We start from the raw sequence: 26513 nt of genomic DNA, 5'->3' as shown, positions 1-26513 counted from the left end.
AAACTAGGTCTTTATCTTTAGCAGGTATGAAACTTGAATCCTGCATTTTCTCAAAATCAATATTTCGATATGCATCTATCCCAATAGAACCATTTAAAAAAAATCTCACTTTATTTATTTCTACTATTTGTGGTATATAAGATGAACAATAAAACATAAAACCCTTTGACCTTTTTGGATAACCAATAAAAAATCCACTAGTCGTCCTAGGATCAATGACTTTTATATGTGGGTTATACAATTTAGCTTCAGCTGGACATCTCCATATGCACATATATGACAAACAAGGTCTTTTATCTATTCATAACTTGTAAAGAGTCTTCTGAACAACCTTCGCAGGAACCTTATTCAAAATATGTACTACTATCTTAAGAGCTTCACCCCCACAAGGTCAAAGAAAGGCTTGAGTGATTCAACATCACTCAGACCATTTCTTTAAGCGTACAATTTTTTCTTTCAGCTACACTATTCTGGGAAGTACTACCAGGCATGGTATACTGAGGTACAATGCCTTCATATTTTAAAAATCGCGCTAATGACCCTTCCTTTTGTCTCATCTTAGTGAAATGAACATAATATTCACCACCTCTATCAGACCTGACAACTTTAATAACTTCACAGGTTTTTTTCTCTACTTTTTTCTTTAAGTCCTTAAAAACCCGAAAGGCTTCTCATTTTTCAAATAATAAGTAGAGATACATATACCGTAAGTAATTATCTATAAAGGTGATAAAATATTTTTAACCCGTATAATATAGTGAAAAAGGGTCGTAAGCATCCGTGTGCACTATCTTCAACTTTACATTATTGTGTTTGACATCTTTCTTATATGTGTTAGACTGATTAGCCTTTATACAGTCAACACATGGCTCTATATTCGTAAAATCAAGAGATCCAAAGATTCTTTCTTTCACAAGTCTTTAGACTCTCTCTTTCAAGATATATCCTAACCTTCGATGTCAAAGTAAGTATGATTGATATAACTTTAGACCACGTTTATTGCCAATCAATGTGTTTTCAACAGAATGGGATTCCTGAATTTGAAATTCGGTTTTTAACTGATACAAATCATTACACACGTATGCAAAACCTACATTAATAAAAAAATTTATAATAACAAGCTTGGAATTTTTAAATTTAAAACTAAAATCAAACTTATCAAGTTTCGAAATTGAAATCAGGTTCCGACTATAGTATGAAACATAAAATGTATCAACTAAATCCAAAACGAATCCCGATTACAACACTACTCTGCAGCTCTCAACGTTCTTGACATGCGAACGCATCTTATTTTATGAGAAAATGTTTCTTTCATGTTCTGTTGGTTCTCTTTTGTTCAGAAATGTCTACAAAGAGTTGACAATATGCACTGTGACACCATAATCAATCCACCAACTATGCAACGAAACATGAATTAAATTTCACTCATGAGAAACAAATGACTTATTACCTTTATTTTCAAGTCATTTCTTATGCTTTAAACAATGCACCTTCTTCTTGCAGAAAAAATACTTTATAAAAAGCCTTCTGCCTGGGATTTGACTTTCACCTGAGAGTTAAAACTCTCCCCAAAGGCCTTCTTGTTCTTCCTTTTGAAGGAGTTTTTCTTTGACCCCGACCTCTGTTTTTTCTTATGAGAGGCCATATGTGCACTCGACACCCTCTAACCCTTCAGTCTTTCATCTCCTTCAACACACTTGGACAATAGGTCATTAAAAGACCACTCATCGTTATGTATGTTGTAGGAGATTTTGAATAGTCCATATTCAGTAGGCAACAAAGTCAAAATCAGATGGACCAAGAAAGAATAAAAAATGGTAAACTTCATGCCATTCAACTGAGATACAATATTCCTCATTTCCAAAATATGTTGTCGAATGTGACTGTCATTGATATATTTCATAGATACCAATTTGGACATGAGTATACTGGCCCTTGCCTTATTATAACTGATAAATTGATCCTCTATGGCTTTCAGAAATTCCTTCATTGTCCTACAGTGAGGAATGATACCTCAAATATTCTTAACTGCTCGAGATTGCAAAAGCAATAGGCTAAGTCTGTTTGAGCGCTCCCACTTCTCAGAGGCAACTTTCTGTTCGGCTGTGCTCTACTCTGTAAGAGCGGGAGGTTCCTTAATTCTAAGGGACAAATCAAGGTCCATATAACCCAGAGTAAACAACACTATTTCTCTCCAATTTGAAAAAATACATCCATCTAAAAGGGAAATATTACTAGAACCTTCAATAAGAAAAGAACTTGATATAACAAGGAATAAAAGATAAAACTTTATTATTGCTCAAACGAGACTCTGGATGAAAAGGTAAAAAGTGAGACCCTTTATTATTCATCTTTTCTAAGACAAGCATAGTTGAACCATTATCGTTTCACTTTAGTGGAAACGATAATACTCATAGTTGCCTTGTCTCTTCATTTCACAAGGAATTTACTTCAGTTGGTGAAACTAGTTGATCATGCAACTAGAGGCAATTCAGCACTGTACCTTTGGGTACGAATATGCTTCATGAGCTGGAATACACATCTGTTATAACACCCTTTGTGAATTTGGAACACAACAACCTACCTTTGGGTAGAATTATTTTTTCATAAAGTCACACACAATCATAATAATGAATCTTAATACGGTCCAAAGAATCCTCAATCAACACAACTCAGATCACTTTGGAGATTGTATGAATCAGTCAATCAAGATCTTTTACCGAAAATATATTTGTATTATGGAGCATGTCCATGAACACATGTTAATGCATGTATATTCATGACAAAATATACTTTATATCATCAAAATACAAGTTTATGCTTCAACTTATATGCATAAACTAATTTTGATGATAAAATATCATGAATTTAGTCAATAATTTATGCTTAAAACATCATGCATAACTTAACCAACATAAAACACATAAATTAATATACATAAGTCATGCTTTCTTAACAATGAATACTTATAAAGCATGAAAAATAACAAAAGCAAGCTCATATGGGTAAAACCCGAGGTCCTCAAAATAGAACCGGTTTGAAAATATCTCTAACCGGTTTGAAACGGCTCCGAACCAGTCATCCAAGGGTCTGAACCGGTTCTGAACCTAATGAACCAGTGAAAAAATATGAACAAAAAACTCATAAAATCCTATAACCGAATGAGAAAATCCCTATATTTTCATAGATTCATGAAAACATGGTCTCTACATATCAGAACTGGTGAAAAATCAAAGGAACCGATCAAAAAATGGCTTCAAACCGGTCCCGAAAAGGGTCGTATTAATCACTGATCCGGTTCAGGTGTAAATAGTACCTGGACCCTGTTATGGATCCTACCCAGTCCAGGATCCGAGTCTGACCCGGTCTAAAAGGGACCCGGTTTGGACCAGGTCCATACAGGATCCCAACTTTTTGGATCTAATCCAGACCCGAGCATTATCCGAATCCAAAAAAGATCAAAACCCAGACTCGAAACCCAAATGTGTCTGGGTCCAAGCCTGAGTAAAAAATGACCCGATATCCAGGCATACTAATCCACCCAAAAAAGGTTTGGATCGGGCCTGTCATTGGGTCGGTACACCAGTCTGACCCGGTACTCAACGTAAAATGAGGAATCACATTCAGTTTCTGAGAAATTGAAAGGATTCGGTTTCTCAGAAATTACAATACCCATGCCGCCTAACGGTGACCCACATCGTCGTACAACGACCGACACTGGTGCCTAGTCGGCGACGGTTACCTACCCCGGTGACGCACCCCCAGTGATACCTCGACGACAGCGGCGCCTTCCGGCGATGATCCTGACGGAAACCCCCTTTCAATGAAGGGGTTCCATCAGTGGCCACTCTGTCCAGATGTCGATCGAAAGCATCACTGGCAACCGGCCGACAAAGGGCTCCTGCTCCCCCAGTGACGCTCCCTGACCCAGTGCCACCGGCGAGAGGTAAGGATCTGTACTTTTTTTTAATATCTATCATTAAAGCTGGTGGTCGCCACCGACGACCAAACTTTAAGGTCGCAATCACGTCGCCCTATAGTGACGGATGGTCTCCGACATCGACAATCGACCAAAAAACCCGTCGCCGACGACAACCTTGAGCCCGACGATCTGCTCTATCCGGCGATGACCCCAACGAAAACCCCCTTCCAATGAAGGGGTTCCATCGCCCGACCATCTGATCCAGAGGTTAGTCGGCGACGATGGTCTCACGATCAGTCAGGTCACCCCCTGTGCAGGAAACAGACAGTGTGCCCTCCGATGATGTCGATGGTGAACGACATCACCCCCCTTCTCGATCAACGATCCATGGCCGAAAACCCCTCTAACAAAAAAAATGGATATGGGGTTTCGACGGTCAGGCGATCGTTCTGGGAAAATGGTGAGGTCTCCCAGCAGCTAGTGGCACCGGCAAGGCCGCCGACTTACATCGCCCCTCTCACCTTCCATCAACAAAGCCGCCTACAGTGATACACTTTGTATGCCTGACAACCACCACAGCAGTGGACCTGCCAGCTAATGTGGCTGTAAAGGCCGATGGCAACGGCCAATCACCTGGTAGCAGAAACGGGCATACATTCATGTCGGTCTCGATTCTGCTACCCGCCCGGTGATCGCACCTATCGCCAACACTCAAATGCGACAGAGCTTGCGGCAGCAGCGAGAAAACAAATACACCTTCGTCGACGAGCGTAAACAAGATGCTCCTGACGCACCCACACGCGTAGTGGAATTGCGCGGACGTGGGCCCATAACCCATTGTTGGTGTATTCACATAAACAAAATCCAATTGTAAATGCCTACTGGTAGGCACCATTAAAACGATGTGCGGGTGCTCCACGTCCTCCTTAGCCTATCGACACACATGATAGAGCCCAGGCCTTAAGTCGATGGTGAGCAGGACCCTGAACCCAATACTAATACCAGAATGTGGGCAATATGGGGTGTTGGTGGACAACCCCACCCCTCTCCTTTTATAATGGGAGATAGGGGTGGTCTCTGGATATTATATTTACGTAACCTCTACCCACTAACTCCTCTTAACTCTCCACTAACCAGCCCACTAATAGTGTCAAACCGGGTCACCTGATGGATTGGACCCAAACCCAAAATATCCGACACAGAATTGTTTCGCAATTGCAAACTTTTTATAATCTTCTCAAGGAGTTCACTTCCCGGGAACAAAGTTGGCAGCGTAGGCCTAGGCATTGTTGTTGACTGGGTCTGTCAGGTTCTCCAACGAACCCTTTCCGGTCACAATGGTCTGAAAGAAGAAGCCGAACATGGAGAACATAGCAAGCCTGCCGTTCTTGATCTCCTTCACCCTTCAACTCTGCTAACGGTTCAGGGTCGTCAGCCAGATCCAGCGGGTCGAAGCTGCCACCCGGGTAAGATTCTATCTAATTGTAAATTTGTAAGTAAACAACATGAGATTTTGACTGCTAAGCTTTTGTTTTGTATTGGATGTTGAAGGTAGTGTGGGTCTTAACCTCATGCGTGATCTAGATCTAAATCAAGTAGAAAACTCCAAAAGTCGTCCAGCCAATGAAGATAGAAACCGTCGAGATATATTGTCTATTGTTGAAGAGAGATAATAAGAAAGTTGATAAAAAGGACTCAAATAACAATAGTAATCCAAAAGAAGTTGGGCCATAAGAATAAGAGATTAGCAAATTTGTTAAAAATTTCCTTCCTTATAATGAGCATTATTTATCAAGGGAACCTCCTCTCATGTTAAGCGTGTGAGAGAGGAGAGAAAAAGTTGGTTGGTCATAGACATGGGCACTTAGTGGCCGAAGCACATTAAATCTCTGTGATTGTGTGTGATTTAGAGTGTCTCAATACCTTACATAGCACAGGATGAGGAATCCATCTGTGGAAAGATAAACCCAACCCCCAGATTGGGAGGTTAACACTGAAAGTTAATGTTTGTTCAGAAAGAAGGGGGGGGGGGGGCTTAATCCCCCATTATGTGAATAAAAAAATTGGTGCAGCTTAAGAACTTGTAAGTTGTAACTTTATGTCTTGAAGAAAGTAGTGCTTCTTTAAGTAATATTAATAGAAAGTATGTCGCACAGTTAAGGGAGCCAAATGGGTTCTACTCATCCCCAAAGTCATTCCTATCTTCCTGCCCCTCGGGATTTCATCGATGCAAGTTGTTTTGATCAAATCAGACTCCATAAATATGTGTTCTACATATTCATTAACGAATACCAACATTTAAATAGTCAAAATCGGACTTGTGTGCAGGATTTTTTGGTGATTCAGAAATCAATGCTTGACAAAACACAAAATTCTGCAATTTAAAAAATCATATTTTTCTATGATCTAAGGGTCGATTCTTATTAAATCGACCAGGCTGAATTCATCTGTCATTGCAGCTGATCCCTGCAAGGGATAACTCGTGCATTTCCGACTTGTCACCCCCTCAGTTACAATAGTTTGACCAAACCATTCAGCTATCTTGTTCGATCCCTCCCGACTTAATAATTGAGTATAATACTATCCAAGATTTTGCGTGAGTTACCCATCCATGAAACATTGCAGAATTAAGAGAGAAAAATAAAAATGGCGTTTTTCAGTAGCACAGTACATTTTACACATTGGAAAGATCACAATTGTTTCGGAATTACAAACTTTTTATAATCTTCTCAAGGAGTTCACTTCCCGGGGACAAAGTTGGTAGCGTAGGCCCAGGCATTGTTGTTGACTGGGTCCGCCAAGTGGTCCGCCAGGTTCTCCAATGGACCCTTGCCTGTCACAATGGCCTGAACGAAGAAGCCGAACACGGAGAACATAGCAAGCCTGCCGTTCTTGATCTCCTTCACCTTCAACTCCGCGAACGCTTCGGGGTCGTCAGCCAGACCCAGAGGGTCGAAGCTTCCACCCGGGTAAAGCGGGTCGGTCACCTCACCAAGAGGACCACCGGCAATGCGGTACCCCTCGACCGCACCCATGAGAATGACCTGCGTGGCCCAGATGGCCAAGATGCTCTGAGCGTGGATCAAGCTCGGGTTGCCCAGATAGTCAAGGCCTCCCTCACTGAAGATCTGAGCCCCGGCCTTGAACCACACGGCCTCGCCGAACTTGACTCCGTTCCTAGCAAGCAGCTCGGGGAAGACGCAGCCGAGGGCGCCCAACATAGCCCACCTAGCGTGGATCACCTCGAGCTCCCTGTTCTTGGCGAAGGTCTCTGGGTCGGCCGAGAGACCGGCGGTGTCCCAGCCGTAGTCACCGGGGAATTCACCGGTGAGGTAGGAAGGGGGCTCGCCGGAGAAGGGACCGAGGTACTTGACTCGGTCGGGGCCGTACCACGGGCTGCCGGAGGAGACGGGCTTGGGCTTGGCCACGGTCTTCCTCATGGTGACGCGGCCCTCGCCGATGAGCTCGGAGGTGGAGGGGGAGAGGTTCACCGCCCGGCCGGCGAAGCTAGGGGAGGAGAGAGCCATGGTGGCCATCTTCTTAAGGGTTGTGATGGTAGGCGAGTGGAGAGAGTTGAGTGTGCTTGAGTTGAAGGTGAGAGATCAATATATATATATATATATTATGTGCCGAGCTTTATCCAACGAAATCAATATCTTCTCTGTAATTGGTTACTCGGTTTAAGGGATCTGGGGAACCAACCATGACCACTCCTTTTTGTTTTTTTGGAGTGTGTTTTCTTGGTAGATCTATGCTGTGCGTGACCTAGGTGTGCAAAAGGATCGGATTCAGGCAGGATCATGCCATATCCGAATCTAAATCCAACACGTGAACAGTAGATCCAAATCTGGACCCGAATGTGGTAATAGTGGATCTAATAAAAAAGAAGAAAAAAAAGAAAAACAACATTATTTGCATACAAACGGATCAAATTTTGATCTGAATCTGAATTAGGTTTGGCTTACAACATTGATCCAAAACTGACTTGACAGATCCAAATCCAATCTGAATGCCCATTTGAATGTTACTTCAAGGATCTGAATCCAGAATTAACACATCGGGCTTGGATTGGATATGTGACCATATCGAATCTCTTTAATGTCGACTGTGTTACCGTTGTGGGAAAATGGGTGAGCAGATCAGGTCGAAGGACCTTGGACAGAAAACAGTCCAAGACACTTTGGATGCCGTCCATCATCAAGATGAATAACTCACAAAAGCTACCAAAAATTGGTCTTGTAACAGTCTTAGCTATCCATTTTTCAGCCTTTGGTGCCGTTCATCTACAAATCAAACAGCATCAGATCATTGTTGTGGGGCCCATCTAGATAGGGTGCCAGTCCCTTGTATGGGTTTTCGGAGATGAACGGTCCAAGGTGCCTTGGACCTGATCTGTTCTCCAAAAATGGGACCATGTGATCGGCACAGTTACATCGATCATCTTTCGGACCAAACCAAAGACAGTGTTGGTTTGGATCAATTATCTGGATCACCTTCGAACCAATCCTAAGCGTGGGTATGTGATCCCCAACAAAAGATGGCACCCACAGCCAACCTCTACAAGAACAGCATTGCTTAGATACGATATTTGAATGATGGTCACTGTTGGTTCTGGGCCCCAGCAAAACATAGGGCCCACAGCCAATGCCATTGCTTGAATAGGTGATTGGGTGATAACCAGGGTTGATTGTGAGTTTGTGAGCCCCAAGAAAACGTAGGGCCCACGGCCAATATAACGGAATGTCATTGGTTGGATTAGGTGATTGGGGTGTGATGGCTCCAATCACTTGATCTCAATCCACCAAAATCACATCTACTTCCAATTCTTAGACAGGACAACTAATTACTGGCGCACTACTGCTTTTATCCTCCCAAATGAACGGACTACCAAAAGCTCTCTCTCTCTCTCTCTTAGAGACAAAAAAACTATTCACACTCATTTTGGATGGTTTCAAGGGATAATACGCCACTGGTTCATAGTAGCCTTTTTCTTATGAGTTATGGGAAATTTACATGTGTGGTGCATATGATTGCGAGAAGAATAAACATGCCAATCTTCCTTCCCTGCATTTCCAAAAAGTGCCCACTAAGGGTGGCGTTTGTGTCATGCGGCATAGAGCCTCTTTCCATGGTGACAAAATCCAATGTGAGTGCCTTGTTTGTATTGTCAGTGTGCGCCTGTGGAAAAGCTCAGGTTTTCGCGTGTTTTCTGTAGAAATGCCACATCTTTTGTGACATGCAAACATGCCGTAAAGAAGGCAGAATGCATTGGGCTGAGATGATCATTCCAGGCGACGGGATCCCGTCTTTTCCATGAAGTATTGATTTGAACAACACTACCTTGAAGCATCGGGGATGTTATTCAAGTATTTCCATAAACAACAAAACGGGCCAGCTATCTGTCTGGATGATAGGTCACCAATATTGCCAATATTTTTTAAAATATTGTGATTTTATTGAGATGTTTTCAAAACTGATGCAATACACAAAAAATGTGTTTTTTTTTCAGAATAGTTCCTATTTTGAAATTATTGCAATTTGTTGCAATATTAACACAACAAAAAATAATTTTGGCACTTTTTTATACTTTTACTATATTATTATGCATTTCGATATTTTCCATAGATTTCACCAAGAAAATCAAAACTTTTCAAAATGTTTCGAGGTATTATTCCCTTGCCAAAACCTTTTCCCAACATACTTGTGACATTAGCTTGACTAGTATCCAGAAGAAGTGTTAGAAGCTTGATCGATAGACAATATCGATGAACCTAGAAAAAAAAGGTTGAAGGTTGGAACAAACATATGACAGGAACTCCTAGAATACTTTGGGAATTCCTGATTGGTGCCAAATTCACCCCGCCCAAAGCTTTCCAAGAACATAAGATCATCAAGGGGTTGATGTAGGTGTAACTGACCTATAGAATTGAATACTGTCGGTCCACTATTTTCCACTACTAGAAAGCAGCAGGCATAGTTACAGACTTACAAAGAATGCATGCAGGTTATGTTTGAAGTTGACCATTTGCGAGATTTTCCTTTTGGGTGGATTGATCCCATAAAATTTTCATCCCACCAATTTAACATACATTCAAGTTCTTTATGGCTGGGTCTGAGATGAGTGCACGGAGCCCCAACATGAACTGTATCCATCCTGTGCAACATTCGTGTCCTAATCATAACAAGCATTTCTTTTTCCAGATAACCAGGGAAAGACAGCCTCACTTACCGAGTTCATTAGGCCCCCCTTGCCCACCAGGGAGTACAATTAGCTTTGGCCTCATGGCAAAGGAAGTATACTCATAGGCTTCCAACTGTGACATCCCATCAACTTAGTAACACCTCTACCAGATGAGCGGAGCCCTTAATCATAGACAGCAAAGTTGGCAATACATGAAACAAACCAAAATTCAAATCTCCATCTTCAACCCAAAATTACAATTTGTATAAATGCCGTACACCATCTTCAATTTCTAGACATTCTTATGCAATACAAATTCACAAATCCTCTCCTCTGCATACAAAAACTAAAAGAATCCACATGCAGCAGGGCATGAATGAATACCTCAGACGCCAATGTATGATGCATGGTGAATACAAAGAAGCCATTGGCCCTTAACCTTTTCAAACACATTAGTGGCAACTTGCCTTCCCCAACTGCTTCCTTTGGTTTTAACCACTTCCAAGCATGTCACATAACCAACATCACCTCTAACATAAACTTCAGTATTCTGCAGTTCAATCTTGAGCGGGAACTCAATATCAGTGTCAGCAACCAACTCCCAGCTTTCCATAACAAGATCATAGCCACAAATCCGCCCTGCACCGGGGTGCACACATTGGACATGCTCACCTTTTGCCCAGATCGTCCGCATAGCAGCTAGATCACCTTTGCTGAATGCATCATAGAAGTTCTCATTCGCTGCAAGAATTGCGGATCTCTTGTCTTCATGCAGGAGCTGAAGAGCATCCCGAAGTTTTGCCGCTAGTGAGTAATTCTCATCAGCAATGGCATTTTGTAGTTCCTGCTCCAGTGTTTGCTCATCTGAGGTCATGCTATCTTTGCTCACACCACCCTCAAAGTCTCCACTTATTCCCCGAAGTGGAATGCATGAGTGCTGCCGGGAAGTTGTGTACAGAGTAACTGCACTGAATGCCGCAAAGTTGGATTAATTTTTGTTGCATAAAGTACAAGTTTCTCAGAATATGAACCACAGAAGCAACACTACAACTGAGAATATGCACATGAGCACAATGTTAAAATACTGTATATATATATATACCTGACTGATATACGTATATTTATACAATATATGTATATCAGGGGTATTTTGGTCATTTTATAAGATGTATTTTAGTACAGTCCATTAGGGACCGAAAAGTCTTTTTAATTTTTATTTTCTTTAAGTAATATGTAATATGGCTGTTGGGGGACAGTCCAACTAGTTGCTGGACTACCTCCCTTCACTATATGTGAGGCTCTATGATAGAGCCTCACTCCCCCCTTGTAAAGCATGCTTTTGAGAAGCATATTGTGAAATATATAAAAAAATTCTTTTTATGTTCTTGTAGGCTTTGTGCATTTGTGCTATTGTGGAGTTCATCCTTTTTATCTCTTTTGTGAGATTGTTGTCGGTCCATTAGAGACCATATCACATTTGTGTAGCCCGTCGTTGGCATTGTAATTGTGCGCTCTTGCTTCATTACATGGTATCAAAGCGAAGCTCTTGAAGTAGTGAAAGTTATCTTGAGATTATTCTACTTGTTTTGGTGCTATTCAAGTCTTACTCCTCTTCCAATCTTTCCACACAAAAAATCTTGTAATCATTATGGAAAAAAGAGATTCTACCTCCGTCATCTCCTACAAGCTCAATGAAAACAATTATTTAATGTGGGCGACGGCGATGGAGAATCACATCAAAGGTAAAAAGCTATGGGGTTTTGTTAGTGATACCACTAATGAACCGCAACTCAAATTGACAAGAGGAGATCAAGTCAAAGCTTTGGCCGAAGAAGAAAAGAAGAAAGCTTTGAAAGAATATCAAGACAAGTTGGAGGATTGAGAAACTAGCAATGCTCAAATTCTCTCATGTTTCATAAATACCATGGAGTTCAAAATCGCCACCAACATCATCAAGTTTAAAAAGGTCAAGTTTAAAAAGGCATGTGATGCATGGATTTTTCTAAATAATAACTTCATCCAAAAAGATATGGCTAGGCTATATTATCTTCAAGACAAGGTACATAATATCAAACAAAGAGATAAAAGTGTAAAAGACTTTTACGATATTTTATCTCTTATTTGGGATGAACTAGCCATGTTAAAAACAAAATGAGAAAGTTTGACTATTGAAATAAGAAAACCTTTTTTTTTTCTTTATGGTCTCCGATCGAAATTTGAGCAAGTTAGGTCATCCTTGCTTCATAGGATCTCGACTCCTTCTATAAGCGAGGCTCTTGCTCAAATTTGCCAAGAGGAAACAAGACTCAGAATGCATAAGTTTAATGATGAAGTCCTTGCCATGGCAAGACCCAAATTTTTTGTAAAAACATATAAACCACCTCACTTTGAAAAGGAAATTCAATGGAGGAAGATACAAAGGTAAAATCATTTATCATCATTGTAAAGAACTGAGGCATATAAAACCGAATTGTCCCAAATTTAAGAAAGTGGCCGCCTTAAGTGAAGAACCTCAAGAATCAAATAAAGGAGGCAACAGTTAAAAATATATGTACATATGTATATATATACATATGTATATATATACATACGTATATATATACATATCTATATATATAAAAATATATAATTCTTTTGTAATACCCGATAGGGGTATTTTTATCTTTTTATATAGTTGTTTATAGAAACAACTATTTATTTATTAGGTTAGTTTATCTTTTTTTATTTTTTGTATTTTTCCTTTTTAAATCCCATTTTTTGAACACGCATTGGGGGTCCCACATAGAGTCGTTGGGACCCCCAACAATCACAAATGTAACAATTGGGGACTCCCAACGTCTCTATGGGGAGCCCCCAATGGCTCTCCTTTTGCTCTTTTGTTGTATAAATAGGGGTGATTCCCCCTTGTATTTGTTATGCCTTTCAAAGATTCATTCAATAAATATTTCATTATTTTTATGCTTGTATAGCATTTTTAGGCTTTCATATTGTCCCTTTGTGGACTTCTTGTTTGAATGCCATAGTGTTTGTCCATTATTGGACTTTGTGAATGCTTGTGCATTCTTGGGTTACACTTCCGCCTATTTCTTTACATGGTATCAGAGATTGGTCTCTAGAAGAATAGCTCGTGTGTTGCTTCATCACGGTGGTTGCCTCGAAAAGCGTACCATTCAAAGTTTGAATTCAAAGAATTTACCCGGTATGTATCGCATACTTTTTAAAAGGTATCTCTTGTATTATTTATCTGATTCATTGTGCATGAGAAAACACTTATTTTCTTTATTATTATATATATGGATACTTTTGCTATTTTCTTTAAATTCTCTACTTTAAATATTTATGGTATGCATTTGAAAATGTATTTAAAATATAGTAGCCTCTTGCTAAATATGTTAAAAATGAATAGTTCTTTAAATAAATTATTAAATCTTATGCGTAAGCATATCTCCATAAAATATTTGTTTTAATTATGCATATTGTCATAGAAATTATATTTTACAAGAATATATGGTTTTGCTTTAAATCTTAAAGATTATGCTTTTGCTAATTCCCTTGTTATATGCATTTGGTTTTATCATAATAATTATCAGTAACCATTATGAATTTTATGATTTTCTTAAAAATTTTAAGAAATTTGTATGAAGTACACCTTGTGCCATCATGTTTTCTTTAATATCGTGGATATCTTTGCATACTCATATAATTTCAACGATTCTCTCATTTTTCCTTCAATAATATTCTTCTTTTGCTTTTTAGCATTTAACCCTTAGTAGGTTTTTGTGTATTTTGCACTTTATGTGCTCGTGAGATTTGGTTCTTTATGAAATCCTCTTGTGTTATCCCTTGTAATTTGTATTTCTGCATATCTCATTACAATGGTTAACTTTAAGATGTTTTTCTCATTATGCAAAACTAATTCTTTGAAAAACATTATCGAATGATTATGCTTGAGAATGATCTTCAATATTTGTGATTTGACTTTTATATAGAAAGTAAATCTTGTATTAGATGCTTTAAATGCATTTTTGTTAACTCGTTTTTCTCTAAAAAAATGTGTCATAGTCATACAAAATTAGATTGCATTATGAATTATGTTTGGTATAATTTCACAGCTTCTATATAAGCTATGTGGCTATGAGTTATTAGATCATCTTATTGCTTCAAGTATTCATGATTGATAGTAATTATGTCTACTTTTGAGAGTGTAAAAGGTTCTAAAAACTTTATATGTATTATTTCCTTAATATATTACATGTTTCATTTGTCTTATAGTAGATTTTTTATTTAAAAGAATTCCTTTTAAGATAATATGTTTTTGTCTTCTCTTTAAAATTATTAGATTTTTTGTATATAACGTGCTCTAGTGCATCTATTCCTTGATCGGAATTGACTATGTTAAGCATGATTCATGTTTATTCAAAAGATTGTCATATTATTATGCATATGATTGCACTTTTTCTAAGATTGGTCATCTACCATTATTGGTTTTTTCAATTTGAAATTATCTTTTCATATCGGTTACTTTTATGAACTCACCTATTTGGAAAATGATTTCCGTAAGTGTTCAATTCCTTTTTATGGCATTTGTGTTGTCCATCACAGACTTTTATATGATGTATCAATAGGGGTGGCAATTTCTGACACGACCCGCCAACCCGCCTCTTAGGCGGGTTCGGGTTGGGCTTAAGCCAACCCGTTTAATAAACGGGTCGACCCGTGTAACCCGTTTATTAAATAGGTCGGGTTCGGGTTGGGGGTATGCCAACCCGCCAACCCGTTTAATAAACGGGTTAGGCAGGTGGGTCAACCTGCCAACCCGTCTGCCCGACCTGTCAACCCACCAACCCGACCCGCCAACCCGCCAACCCGTCTGCCCGACCTGTTTAATGTGCTCTAGTGCATCTATTCCTTGATCGGAATTGACTATGTTAAGCATGATTCATGTTTATTCAAAAGATTGTCATATTATTATGCATATGATTGCACTTTTTCTAAGATTGGTCATCTACCATTATTGGTTTTTTCAATTTGAAATTATCTTTTCATATCGGTTACTTTTATGAACTCACCTATTTGGAAAATGATTTTCGTAAGTGTTCAATGCCTTTTTATGGCATTTGTGTTGTCCATCACAGACTTTTATATGATGTATCAATAGGGGTGGCAATTTCTGACACGACCCGCCAACCCGCCTCTTAGGCGGGTTCGGGTTGGGCTTAAGCCAACCCGTTTAATAAACGGGTCGACCCGTGTAACCCGTTTATTAAACAGGTCGGGTTCGGGTTGGGGGTATGCCAACCCGCCAACCCGTTTAATAAACGGGTTAGGCAGGTGGGTCAACCCGCCAACCTGTCTGCTCGACCTGTCAACCCGCCAACCCGACCCGCCAACCCGTTTGCCCGACCCGTCAACCCGACCCGCGAACCTGAAAACCCGTTTACCCGACCCAACCCATTTATTAAATGGGTTGGCGGGTCGTGTCGGGTTACCCGTTTATTAAACGGGTCGGGTTCGTGTTTGCCACAGCTGACCCGTTTAATAAACGGGTCGGGTTCGGGTTGAGGTATGCTGACACGCCAACCCGACCCGCCAACCCGACCCGATTGCCACCCCTATGTATCAATCTTCTTGGCCTTATTATTGTTGAATCAGAGATGTATGTTGATCTGAGTTGTGTGTACTTCGTTTTATGTCATTTTAGATTGTCAACTTGCAGTTTGACTCTAACTGACAGTTATGGGATCTTTGATTGTGAGTGTGTTGTATCATTCCTTTGTTCTTTGGGCATCTACTTTATTATGGATGCTTTTAATTATGTGTACTTGTGATGACTATCTATTTCTTAAAACTATGGTGTTTTGAAATGTGGTCTAAATTAATATTTTTTTAAAATTGCATTAGTGTTTTCATTACAAGCCTTCTTACCTCGGGTGTCTTCTCTTTTTTATGCCTCTTATCTAAGTGTCACTATATGTAGACAAAAGATGTTGATTCACACATTCGTGTGTGGTTTTTAGCCCATTGGTGGCTTTGTATTCTTGCTCTAGTAGCTGATACACTTGTTTAAAGTGTTATTATACGTAGACAAGAGATGTTAATTCACACCTTCGTGTGTGATTTTTAGCTCATGGTTGGCTTTGTACTCTTGCTCTAGTAGCCGATACACTTGATTTTGAGTGTCATTGTATGTAGACAAGAGACATTTGTTCACACTTTCGTGTGTGATTTTTAACCCTTTGTTAGCTTTGTGCTCTTGTTCTAGTCGCTGATACATTCGTTTCAAGTGTCATTATATGTAGACAAGAGGTGTTTTTACACACCTTCGTGTGTGTTTTTGGCCCTTTAGTGGCATGTTGTTTATGCTCTTGGTCTAGTAACCGATACACTTGATATTTGAGGTGTGGAGGACTAGGAGGTGATTGCTTGTGATAGTTAAACCGATGCTCTAATATACTTATTCAAATGTTTGAGAATTTTTTCAAAAATTGTCTAACTCATCTTCTCTTCTATGAGAAATGATTGATTGAAATAATTTCATGCATCTTGCATTGTATTATTAAAGTTTGCAAAATGTCACTTCTTAATATTTGTGAGAACGTAATGTTTCACAAATTGGTATTGATTTACAAATTTCATTTCTCCTTCCTTATATAAGTTTTTAAAATCTCTCTTTGCAAAATACCATTTCTTGATATTTATGGGATTTTTTAAATTTGTCATCTTCCGCAAATTGGTTTTGACTTGCTTAAATCACTCCCTTTGTTCTTTAATGAATCTCTTAAAATCTTTACTACTTGTTCCTTCCGTGTATGAAAAAATATTTATCAATAAAAATTCATGCATTTCATTGATAACATATATATATATATATATATATATATATATTTGGTCCTCTATACTTAAAATCACTCTAGGATGGGTGAGTGAATTATGCTTTTAATTGATTATTGTGTCCACATTGTGGTGTGCATAAATTTAATTAACTCATCTTTGATAAAAGTTATTTTTTTATTTGTTGTTTCATGTGCATGATTCACATAATTGCATGAATAAAGTTCATTAGCTCTTTCTAAAGATTTTGAGTTCTCTAAATAAAGATTCTATATTATTTGTGCCTTTGTGATCTATTGAATGTGTTGTGCCTTCTTGATTTTAAAGTCATTTTTCGAACTTGATGTTCTTTTAGTCTTGAAGACATTGTCACATGGTGCATATTCAATGCTTCTTGAGCATTTTTGTCATAAATAAAGATTTACTTATTTTTATTGTGCTCTTCCATTTATACCCTTTTATGGGTTTTGTTTGAAGTGTTTTTAATAGACTCTTTTGAGAGATTTATATGCTTTTTGGAAGACCACCATGTCATTTGAAATATTTTTTATGCATAATTGATATATTAGTTAAAAGAGGTCGGGGTAGGCCTAGGAAGACATGGATGGAGATGATAGGAAAGGATATGAATGCTTTGAACCTCACCAAGGACATGGCATTGGATAGAAATGATTGGAGGAGAAGGATTCATGTGGAAGACCCAGAATGATTTTCTTTTTTTGTTCATATCGCCGACCCCAATTGTTTTTTGATGAAGGCGTAGTAGTTGTTGTTGTTGTTGTGATAATTGATTATCTCTTCTAAATAAATCATGTCTTTTAAGTAATCAAATCTTCTTATGATCAATGTTATGGATTCTTGAAAAATAAGTTAGATTATGATTCAATTTCATCTTTGAGGGATGTTCCTCTTGTCTTTCTTAATATTCAATGATTCAAAAAGTTATTACTATTTTTTTTAAACCATTTTATTTTTGCTTTACAATATATTGTTATTGAAAATTTTGCAACTCTTGGGCTAGAATATTTTTTCTTGTGTACTTGGAGTCTTCTTTTGGTTTGTTCTTTCTATGCAGGATCTTTAAAATGTGATACCTTCAATACATCATGGAGATATCCAATGAAAGTGCTTGGGGATGATCACCAATAAAAGCATTTTGAAGACTTATATTTGCAAGAATTTTCTGAGATGCCATGAAGATGAAGATTTTCCTTGAAGACTTGGACTTCTTCCCAAGATTCGTTTTGTATTTCCAAACTTTCGGGATAACTTTCCCCGTCAAGTTTGAGGGGGTATTAAAAATACATGTACACACACACACACACATATATATATATATATAATTCTTTTGTAATACCTGATAAGGGCATTTTTGTCTTTTTACATAGTTGTTTTATAGAAACAACTATTTATTTATTAGGTTAGTTTATCTTTTTTTATTTTATTTTATTTTTTTATTTTTAAATCCCATTTTTTGAACATGCATTGGGGGTCCCACATAGAGTCGTTGGGGGCTCCCAACGTCTCTATGGGGAGCCCCTAATGGCTCTCCTTTTATTCTTTTGTTGTATAAATAGGGGTGATTCCCCCTTGTATTTGTTATGCCTTTCAAGGCTTTATTCAATAAATATTTTATTATTTTTATGCTTGTAAGCCTTTTTAGGCTTTCATATTGTCCCTTTGTGAACTTCTTGTTTGAATGCCAAACTGCTTGTCCATTATTGGACTTTGTAAATACTTTGTGCATTCTTGGGTTACACTTCCGCCTATTTCTTTACAGCAACTTCAATGATTTGACCATTGCCCAAATAGCAGAGGCCGTGTCACAAATTCTTAAAGTCACACCCTCTAGATCCGACACCGTCATCTCCTCCTCTTCTCTTCTAGGTAAGTCTTCTTGGATTTTGGATTCAGGTGCCTCTTTTCACATGACTCATAATGAGTCTCTATTATCCGATTGCACTAATTCATATTTTTTATGTGTATCAACTGCCGATGGTACCTCTTTAAAAGTTAAAACTATAGGAAACCTCAACAATATCTCAAAAAACTTTTTTGTTAAAAAAGTGAGGGTCATTCTAAAATTGAACTTAAATCTTTTTTCAGCTTCTCAAATTTCCAATTATAGATGTAAAGTATTCTTCTCATCTAAGGCTTGTTGGGTGTAGGATCTTTAGTCAAGGAAGCTGATTGGGCAAAGCCATAAAAGAGAAGATCTTTACTATATGTATTTCTTATGTTTACCCAAAAACTCTTTTTGTAATCATGTCAAAGACATTAATTTAGATCTTTGGCATAAAAGATTAGGACACACAAGTATATCCAAATTATCTCATTTTTTGAAAAGTTTTGTAAAGATAAAGATTTTGTATATGAAGATTGTATACTTGAAAAAATGCAAATGACACCTTTTGGATCTAAAAACCTCGTGTCTAATGAAATTTTTGAATTAGTGCATTCGGATGTATAGGGTCTTGCTCCCGTTATTTTAAAATGTAGTTATTTATATTATGTTACATTCATAGATGATTTTAGTTCCTCAAACTCAAAACTAAAGTCTTTTCGTATTTTAAAAACTTTCATAATCTTGTTAAAAATCAATTTGAAACAAATATTAAACTCTTCCGCTCTGACTCAGGGAGAGAGTTTCTTTCAAATGAATTTCAATTACATCTAAAAACACATGGAATTGTACACCAAAAATCTTGCCCTAGGATCCCTCAACAAAATGGTATTTCCGAGAGAAAGCATCACATTATTGAAACTACTAAGACCCTACTTATTTCAAAAGAAATTCCAAAAAAAAAAAATGGGCCGAAGTCGCCCTAACCGCAGTATATCTAATAAATAGAATGCTTTCTCAAACATTGAAAAATAAATCTCCTATTGAAAAACTTTTTAAAATTCCTCCAGACTTGAAAAGGCTATGGGTATTTGGATGTAAATATTTTGTGCTTCTTGAAAAATATAACAAACTCTGTCCTAAAACTATAAAATGTGTCTTTCTTGGATATGCCGAAAATAAAAAAGGCTATCGATGTTATGATCAAACAAATGATAAGCTTTATATTTCTAGAAATGTTACTTTTCTTTAAAATGAAAATGGATTTGATTTTGAAAAACCCAAGGAAGAATATGAGTATACCTTCTTATTTGATTTGTTACCTAAATCAAATAATGAAATTGTTGATAATGACATTGGTAATTTCGAGTCTATTAATTACTTAAGTGAAGAAAGAGAATCATCTCATAATCTCTTACAGTACTCTAGACGAGATAACGGGGAGCATCCATATGAGTTTGAAAGATATAATTAATCAACAAATATTGAAAAAACTAGTGTTAGAGGCCTCCAAATAGATTTGTCTCTTATGAATCATTTTCTCCAAACTATAGGACTTGTCTTCTAGCTATTCATGCATATCATGAACCATCTAACTACAACAAAGTTAAAAACATAAAAGAATGGGTTGAAGCTATGAAAATAGAATTAGATGCATTACACAGGGCCCATACTTGGGCAATTCAACCTTTTCCCGACGGAAAGAAGACAATGGGGTGTAGATGGGTCTTTAAAATAAAAAAACAAAAAGTGATGGGTCCTTAGAAAGATATAAAGCAAGATTAGTTACAAAATGATACTCTCAAGAATATGGAATAGATTGAGGAAACATTTGCCTCAGTAGCTCGTATGACACAGTTAGGGCTCTAGTTGAAGTAGCATCCATTAAAAAATGACCTATATATAAGTTAGACGTTAAGAATGCATTGTTAAATAGAAACTTAAATAAAGAAGTGTACATGGATCCTCTCTCTTGTTTGATTATTGAAAATAGTATGGTTTTTCATCTTCAAAAAGCTTTATATGGGCTTAAACAAGCCCCTAAAGCATGGTATGATTGGTTTAGTGGTACTGTGTTGAATCTTGAATTTAAATCTCGTTACACTGACACTGCTCTTTTTGTAAGATCTATAGGTACCTCACTTATCATTCTCCTTTTGTATATTGATGATATGATCATCATTGAGAATGATCAGAAGAAAATTGAAGAAATTAAAATTATGCTTAAATATCTTTTGATATACTAACCTTGGTTTTTTTAGATATTTTTTAAGAATTGAAGTAGCCTACTCACCAAAAGGGTACATTTTGTCTCAAATCAAGTTTGCAACTGATATTGTTGTGCGTTCGGGAATCACTGACACAAAATACGCCGATGTTCATGAAGTGATAAATGCAAAAATGAGAGTTGAAGATAGAGTGTTATTAGATGATCCAACTTCTTATAGACAACTTATTGGATCATTAATGTACCTATCTATTACCATGCCAGACAATGCGCATGTTGTACACACTGCAAGTCTATTTCAACATGCATCCACATTGGTTCACATGAGTGCAATATTAAGAATAGTTCGATACATCAAGAAAACTATATCTAAAGGGTTATTCTTATCCTCTTCATCGTCTTTAAATCTTATTTCTTATATTGATTCTGACCAGGGAGGAGATCCCAATAACCGTCACTCAACTACAGTTTTTTGTGCATTTATAAGTGATTCCCTCATCTCTTGACGATGCAAAAAACAACAAAAAGTGTCTTTATCTTCCACGAAAGCTAAGTACAAGGTGATGGCTACAACAACCACCAAGGTCGTGTGGATGAGAACACTACTTTCAGATACGGGTGTTGATGTTTCAGAACCTTTAAAGCCATGTTGCGATAACAAAAGCACCATATATATAGCCAGCAATCACACATTTCATGAGCGAACGAAATATATTGAGATGGATAGCTACCTAAGTCACAGACTCTGCTAAAAGGTCGACGCACCCACGTCGACACGCCCCGACACGGGCGCGGACATGGGTGCAGCTTCGAACATGGAGCAGACATGGTCAACTAAGTGTCGAACTCGGTCAATGCACCGGGGCCGAGTCCGTCCACATTTTGGACTTGGTCAACTTTGATCGAATCTATTTTTATCCATTTATTAAAATTAATTTTGGACTCAGTCAACTTTGACTGAGTTTATTTTTGTCCATTTATGATTGTTATATATATATATATATATATATATATTATTTTTTTTATTGTTATTATTGTTATATATATTTTGTCAACTTTGACCGGTCAACTTATTGCTTTAAAATTTACAATCTTATTATATATATATATTTAATATATATATATATATATATATATATATAGCCGTGTCCCCGTGTCCAAAATTTTTGAAATTGCTCTGCACCCGTACCCGCACCCATGTGACATAGATTGCCACTATGTTCGTGAAGAATATTTGAAGAAAACGATTACTTTGCCATATGTTCAGTCCGAGTTTCAAATTTTAGACTTCTTCACCAAAGCTCTTCCTCTACCCAAATTCTTGTATCTTCTTAGCAAACTTTTGGTGATTTCACCGTAAGTTCAAGGGAGAGTGTTTATATATATATATATTATATATATATATATATATATATATATATATATTATGTATATTTATATAATATACGCACATTTATATAATATACATATATCAAGGGTATTTTGGTCATTTTATAAGATGCATTTTAATACAGTCCATTAGGGACTGAAAAGTCTTTTTACTTTTTATTTTATTTTTTATTTTCTTTAAGTAATATGTAATATGGCTGTTGGGGGACAGTCCAACGACTGTTGGACTGCCTCCCTTCACTATATGTAGAGCCTTGCGCCCCCTTTGTAAAGCATGCATTTGATAAGCATACTGTGAAATATATAAAATTTCTCTTTTTGCATACTTGCATGTATTTGATGCCACCAACAGTTTATTGTTGAAATAACCACAAAGAAATAATTGAAAGTGAAATATTTGAGCAGAGATAAATGAGAACATATGACAAATGAAGCCATGAACGCTAAAGACTGAACAAATTCTTATTTCCTCAGATGATCAGTAGCCAGAAAAAAATTAACGGGTCAATTCTATATCAATTCCTAGCTGTAGGTTCCAGTTGCCCTTGCCTCACAAACAAATAGGAAAAAACACTCCAGATGAAAATGCACAGTTCCATGCATGAAACAGACAAAGAAAACATTCAGACATCAGAAGAAAAAAGGACAACCAAAAAAGAAGAGGAAAGGAGCCTCAATGAACAGGACCAAGAGTCGAATATTCAGGGGAAAGGGGAACTTCCTGCCAAACCTGAGTCCTAAAATATGGCAAGAAAGCAAAATTTTCAAATTCAAAAATGTAAAAATACAACTGTAGGATTGAGGACCTTCAAACCTCTCATGCTTTATTGAAGAGGACGAATCAGATTTTGTAAGCTAAAGAGCTAAAGGCATGCTAATAACAATAGCTGGCCAAACTCTATGACATGGACCATGTGAAAGCAATTAATATTATGAACTATGAAGCAATCAGCTAAATCTACAGAATGCTTTGACACCAATCAGGCTACCCATTCTTAGCTACTAAAATAAGAAATCAAGAAGCAGTAGAAGTGACAATCGAACACAACACCTGCAAACTGTAACTAGTAAAGACGATAAAAAAAAGTGTTGAAGTGAAACCTAAAGTCGCCAGAACAGGGAGAGCAGTTAATTCCTTTTCTTCCCAAAATAGATTTTTTGGGAGCTAAAGCATGACTTCCAGAGGCAAATAAAGAATGAGAAGTAACCTGCCAAAAGATAAAACTTATGCATGAGATAGTATCCAATGAACCATTAAACTTTCAAAATAGAATTCACATTTAAGGAAAAATAACCTCAAATTGTTAAACATGCATATAAATGTTAGAAATCAAGGGTTCTGTCATTCAATCACAAGAACGAATAAAGAATAGAGGGAGAGAACGTGGTGGCTGCAGAAAACCCCAATTAGGGTCTGCGGTATCTGGCTTATCATTATATATAGGCTGGTACAAACATTAGGGTACGAAAATACCCATTACACAACAAGCAAAATTACAATAGGCCATTAATGAACACAAGAGAGTTTTCTATGCAATATACTTTCTCATTTGACCCTTGTGTGGGTGGTGTGATTATTCAATCAAGTGTTACCACTTGATTGAGGTGTGTGTTCTTGCATGTTCATCGAATTCGATCCACTTCATTACATGGTATCAGAGCTTGGGTGTTCCAAAACCGTTTTTAGAGAAGATCGTGACAATATCAAGAGGAGGATCATGAGCTTGGAAAAATACAACAAATCATGAATTGTTGCATCGGGAAGTGGACGACTTCAGAAAAAAGTCTTGTATTTTCTTCCTCGTTCTCTCTTTCTTTTTCTTTCTCTCTCTATCCACTTGTTGTAAATGAAGAATGAGAGGGAGGTAATAGTCCCCATTCCCATATGCCTAAATGACACAAACTATGTGATGTGGGCATCCATAGTAAAACATAAAATATGGGAAAAGGGACTTTGGGGATTGGTTGACGGCACCGAAAAGAAGCTTAAACTCATTCTTACAAAAATCGAGAATGAAAAAGAAGTTGCGCTTCAAGGAAAGGAAATGGCTAAAGCCGTTTCCGACTATGAGAAAAGATGGAAGGAATGGAGGATGGGTCATTCCAAAATTATTGGATGGCTCATCAATAGTGTGGACATCCACAAATGTTCTAGTTTGGCGAAGTTTGACTTCGCTAGTGATGCATGGAAATACCTTAAAGACATGTATAGTCTTAAGGATATCACACATATATGTAACGTCCAAAACAAAGTAAGGACCATGACTCAAGAAGAGATGAGCATAAGGGAATACTACAATGCTCTCTCTCCTTTGGGATGAATTGACTCTTCTTGAACCAAAGTGGCATTGCCCACAAGATGTCGAACTCTGCAAAAATCAAATCAAAGCGGAGGATTTCTATCAATTCATAAATGAGCTTAGGCCCGAATTTGAAGGAACTAAATCCGCTCTTCTTCATAGAAGGGTCCCTTTCATAGTTGAAACTCTTAAAGAATTAACGATGGAAGAAAATAGATTGAAAAAGCCATCCACTTCTAAAGATGAAGAATTCGTGTTTGCTATGTCAAAGCTTGGAAATCATACCAAGAGCTATAAACCACCTCATTTTTTAAGAAATGAGAATGATAGAAATCCCAACAACTATGAAAATAGGGGTGATCATAATTTTAAAAGGGGTGAAAAATTATTTGTTATCATTGTTATGAACTGGGACACATCAAACCTTTTTGTCCCAAAAAAAATAAAGGAGGATCATAAATAAGGAGGATAATAAAGACAAAAAAGTGGCAGTTTTCTCCTTTTGAATGTTTCTCATTCCCCTTTCTCTATAGTATTCAGTTTATTATTCATCTCATTGTTTATTTTGGATTCCATTAAAATAAAATAAAACAACACAACCCATCATTTTGGGTGGCGTTTCCCCTATTGTTGCACATCGCCCGATCGTGGGGATCGGTTCATCTCATTCAACCATCAGGTGTTGCGCAACCGACACCCCTCCCACTTGCATCAAATTAGGACTCTGTCTCAGAGTCTTGATCGGATCAGGACTCTGTTCTGATTTCTGTTTTAACACCTATTTTCATTTGTTTTCGAAAATCCTTTCATCTGTTTTCCAAAAGAAGCAAAATTCTAGAGTTTCAGTCGAATCAGGACTGTCCCAGAGTCCCAATCGGTTCAGAACTCTACCATGATTTCATCTGTTAACTTTATTTTACTTGTTTTTTGAAAACAAACCCAAAATTTTAGAGTTTCGGTCGAATTAGGACTCTGACTCAGAGTTTCAGTTGGATTAGGACTCTAATCATGATTTCAAATTTCATTCCATTTCCACCTGTTTTCTAAAAACTCTCTCAATTATTGTCAGAAAAACCAAAAAAATCTAAAGTTTCAGTCCGATCAAGACTCCGTCCCAGAGTCCTAATCCGGTTAGTACTCCGTTCTGATTTCAGTTTCTACTTTCATTTTCATTCTCTTCATTTGTTTTCAAAAATTAGTCCATTTCGCAGAGTTCCAGTTGATTCAGGACTTTGTCTCAGAGTTTCGATTGAGTTAGGACTCTAACCCTGACTGCTTTTTCTGACTTATTTTCACTTATTTTGAGAAAATCTTTCAAAAACCTCTTCATTTGGCTTTCAAAAACCAAAATGTTAGAGTCTTATTTGGTTTAGGACTCTAGTCTAGAGTTTCAGTTCACTTAGGACTCTGTTTTCAAAACTTCTGATTTTCATTCGGTGATTTTAACTCTGCTTTGAAACCATTTCCAATCTTTATCTCAACTTTTTCAAAACCCTGATGTGGGGCCCACACAGTTGACGCCACATTTAGAGGAGTCCCGATCCATTTAGAACTCTGATGGACTCAAATCCTCCAGTTTCAAAACTAACCTCATTCTAAACCTCTTTTTTAAAATCTGTATTTTCAAATTTTAAAATCGTTTTTTAAAAATCAAGTGGGGCCCATCCCGGGTGCCGCCATATTTGAAAGAGTTAGGGTTAGCCAGTGTCCTAATTAGGTTAGGAGTTAGAAGAGTCAAAATCGATTTTAAAATCCATCTTTATTTTAATGTTTTAGCCTTGCTTTATTTAAAGTTTTAAAAACCAAATGTGGGCCTGCCT

General features: G+C 37.4%; 2 protein-coding genes across 2 annotated transcripts in view; both read right to left on the bottom strand.

The window, feature by feature from the left end:
* Positions 1-6549: 6549 nt before the first annotated feature.
* Positions 6550-7495, bottom strand: LOC149831984 (chlorophyll a-b binding protein 40, chloroplastic). Its single transcript, XM_090014245.1, has one exon. It carries the CDS (start codon positions 7456-7458, stop codon positions 6661-6663), a length of 798 nt encoding a protein of 265 aa, XP_089870371.1. The 5' UTR covers positions 7459-7495; the 3' UTR covers positions 6550-6660.
* Positions 7496-10293: 2798 nt separating this feature from the next.
* The window catches only part of LOC149831983 (Nuclear transport factor 2 (NTF2) family protein), a 50592-nt gene continuing 34372 nt past the window's right edge, over positions 10294-26513 (bottom strand). Inside the window, exons 5-6 of the mRNA XM_090014244.1 lie at positions 23495-23601; positions 10294-11071 (exon numbers count right to left, since the gene is read on the bottom strand). Of these exons, the coding sequence (XP_089870370.1) occupies positions 10489-11071; positions 23495-23601 (690 nt within the window). The 3' untranslated portion in view covers positions 10294-10488. The remainder of the gene's footprint in view (positions 11072-23494; positions 23602-26513) is intronic.

Source organism: Nuphar pumila, chromosome 7, assembly GCF_984573655.1.
Source record: "Nuphar pumila chromosome 7, dmNupPumi1.hap1.1, whole genome shotgun sequence".
NCBI classification, from domain to species: Eukaryota; Viridiplantae; Streptophyta; class Magnoliopsida; order Nymphaeales; family Nymphaeaceae; genus Nuphar; species Nuphar pumila.
The sequence above is the reverse complement of the archived record's forward strand: the minus strand, read 5'-3'. Positions and strand labels throughout refer to the sequence as shown.

Excerpts from the sequence above, each read along its gene's own strand:
- LOC149831984 (XM_090014245.1), bottom strand. The coding sequence starts at position 7,458 with ATGGCCACCATGGCTCTCTCCTCCCCTAGCTTCGCCGGCCGGGCGGTG.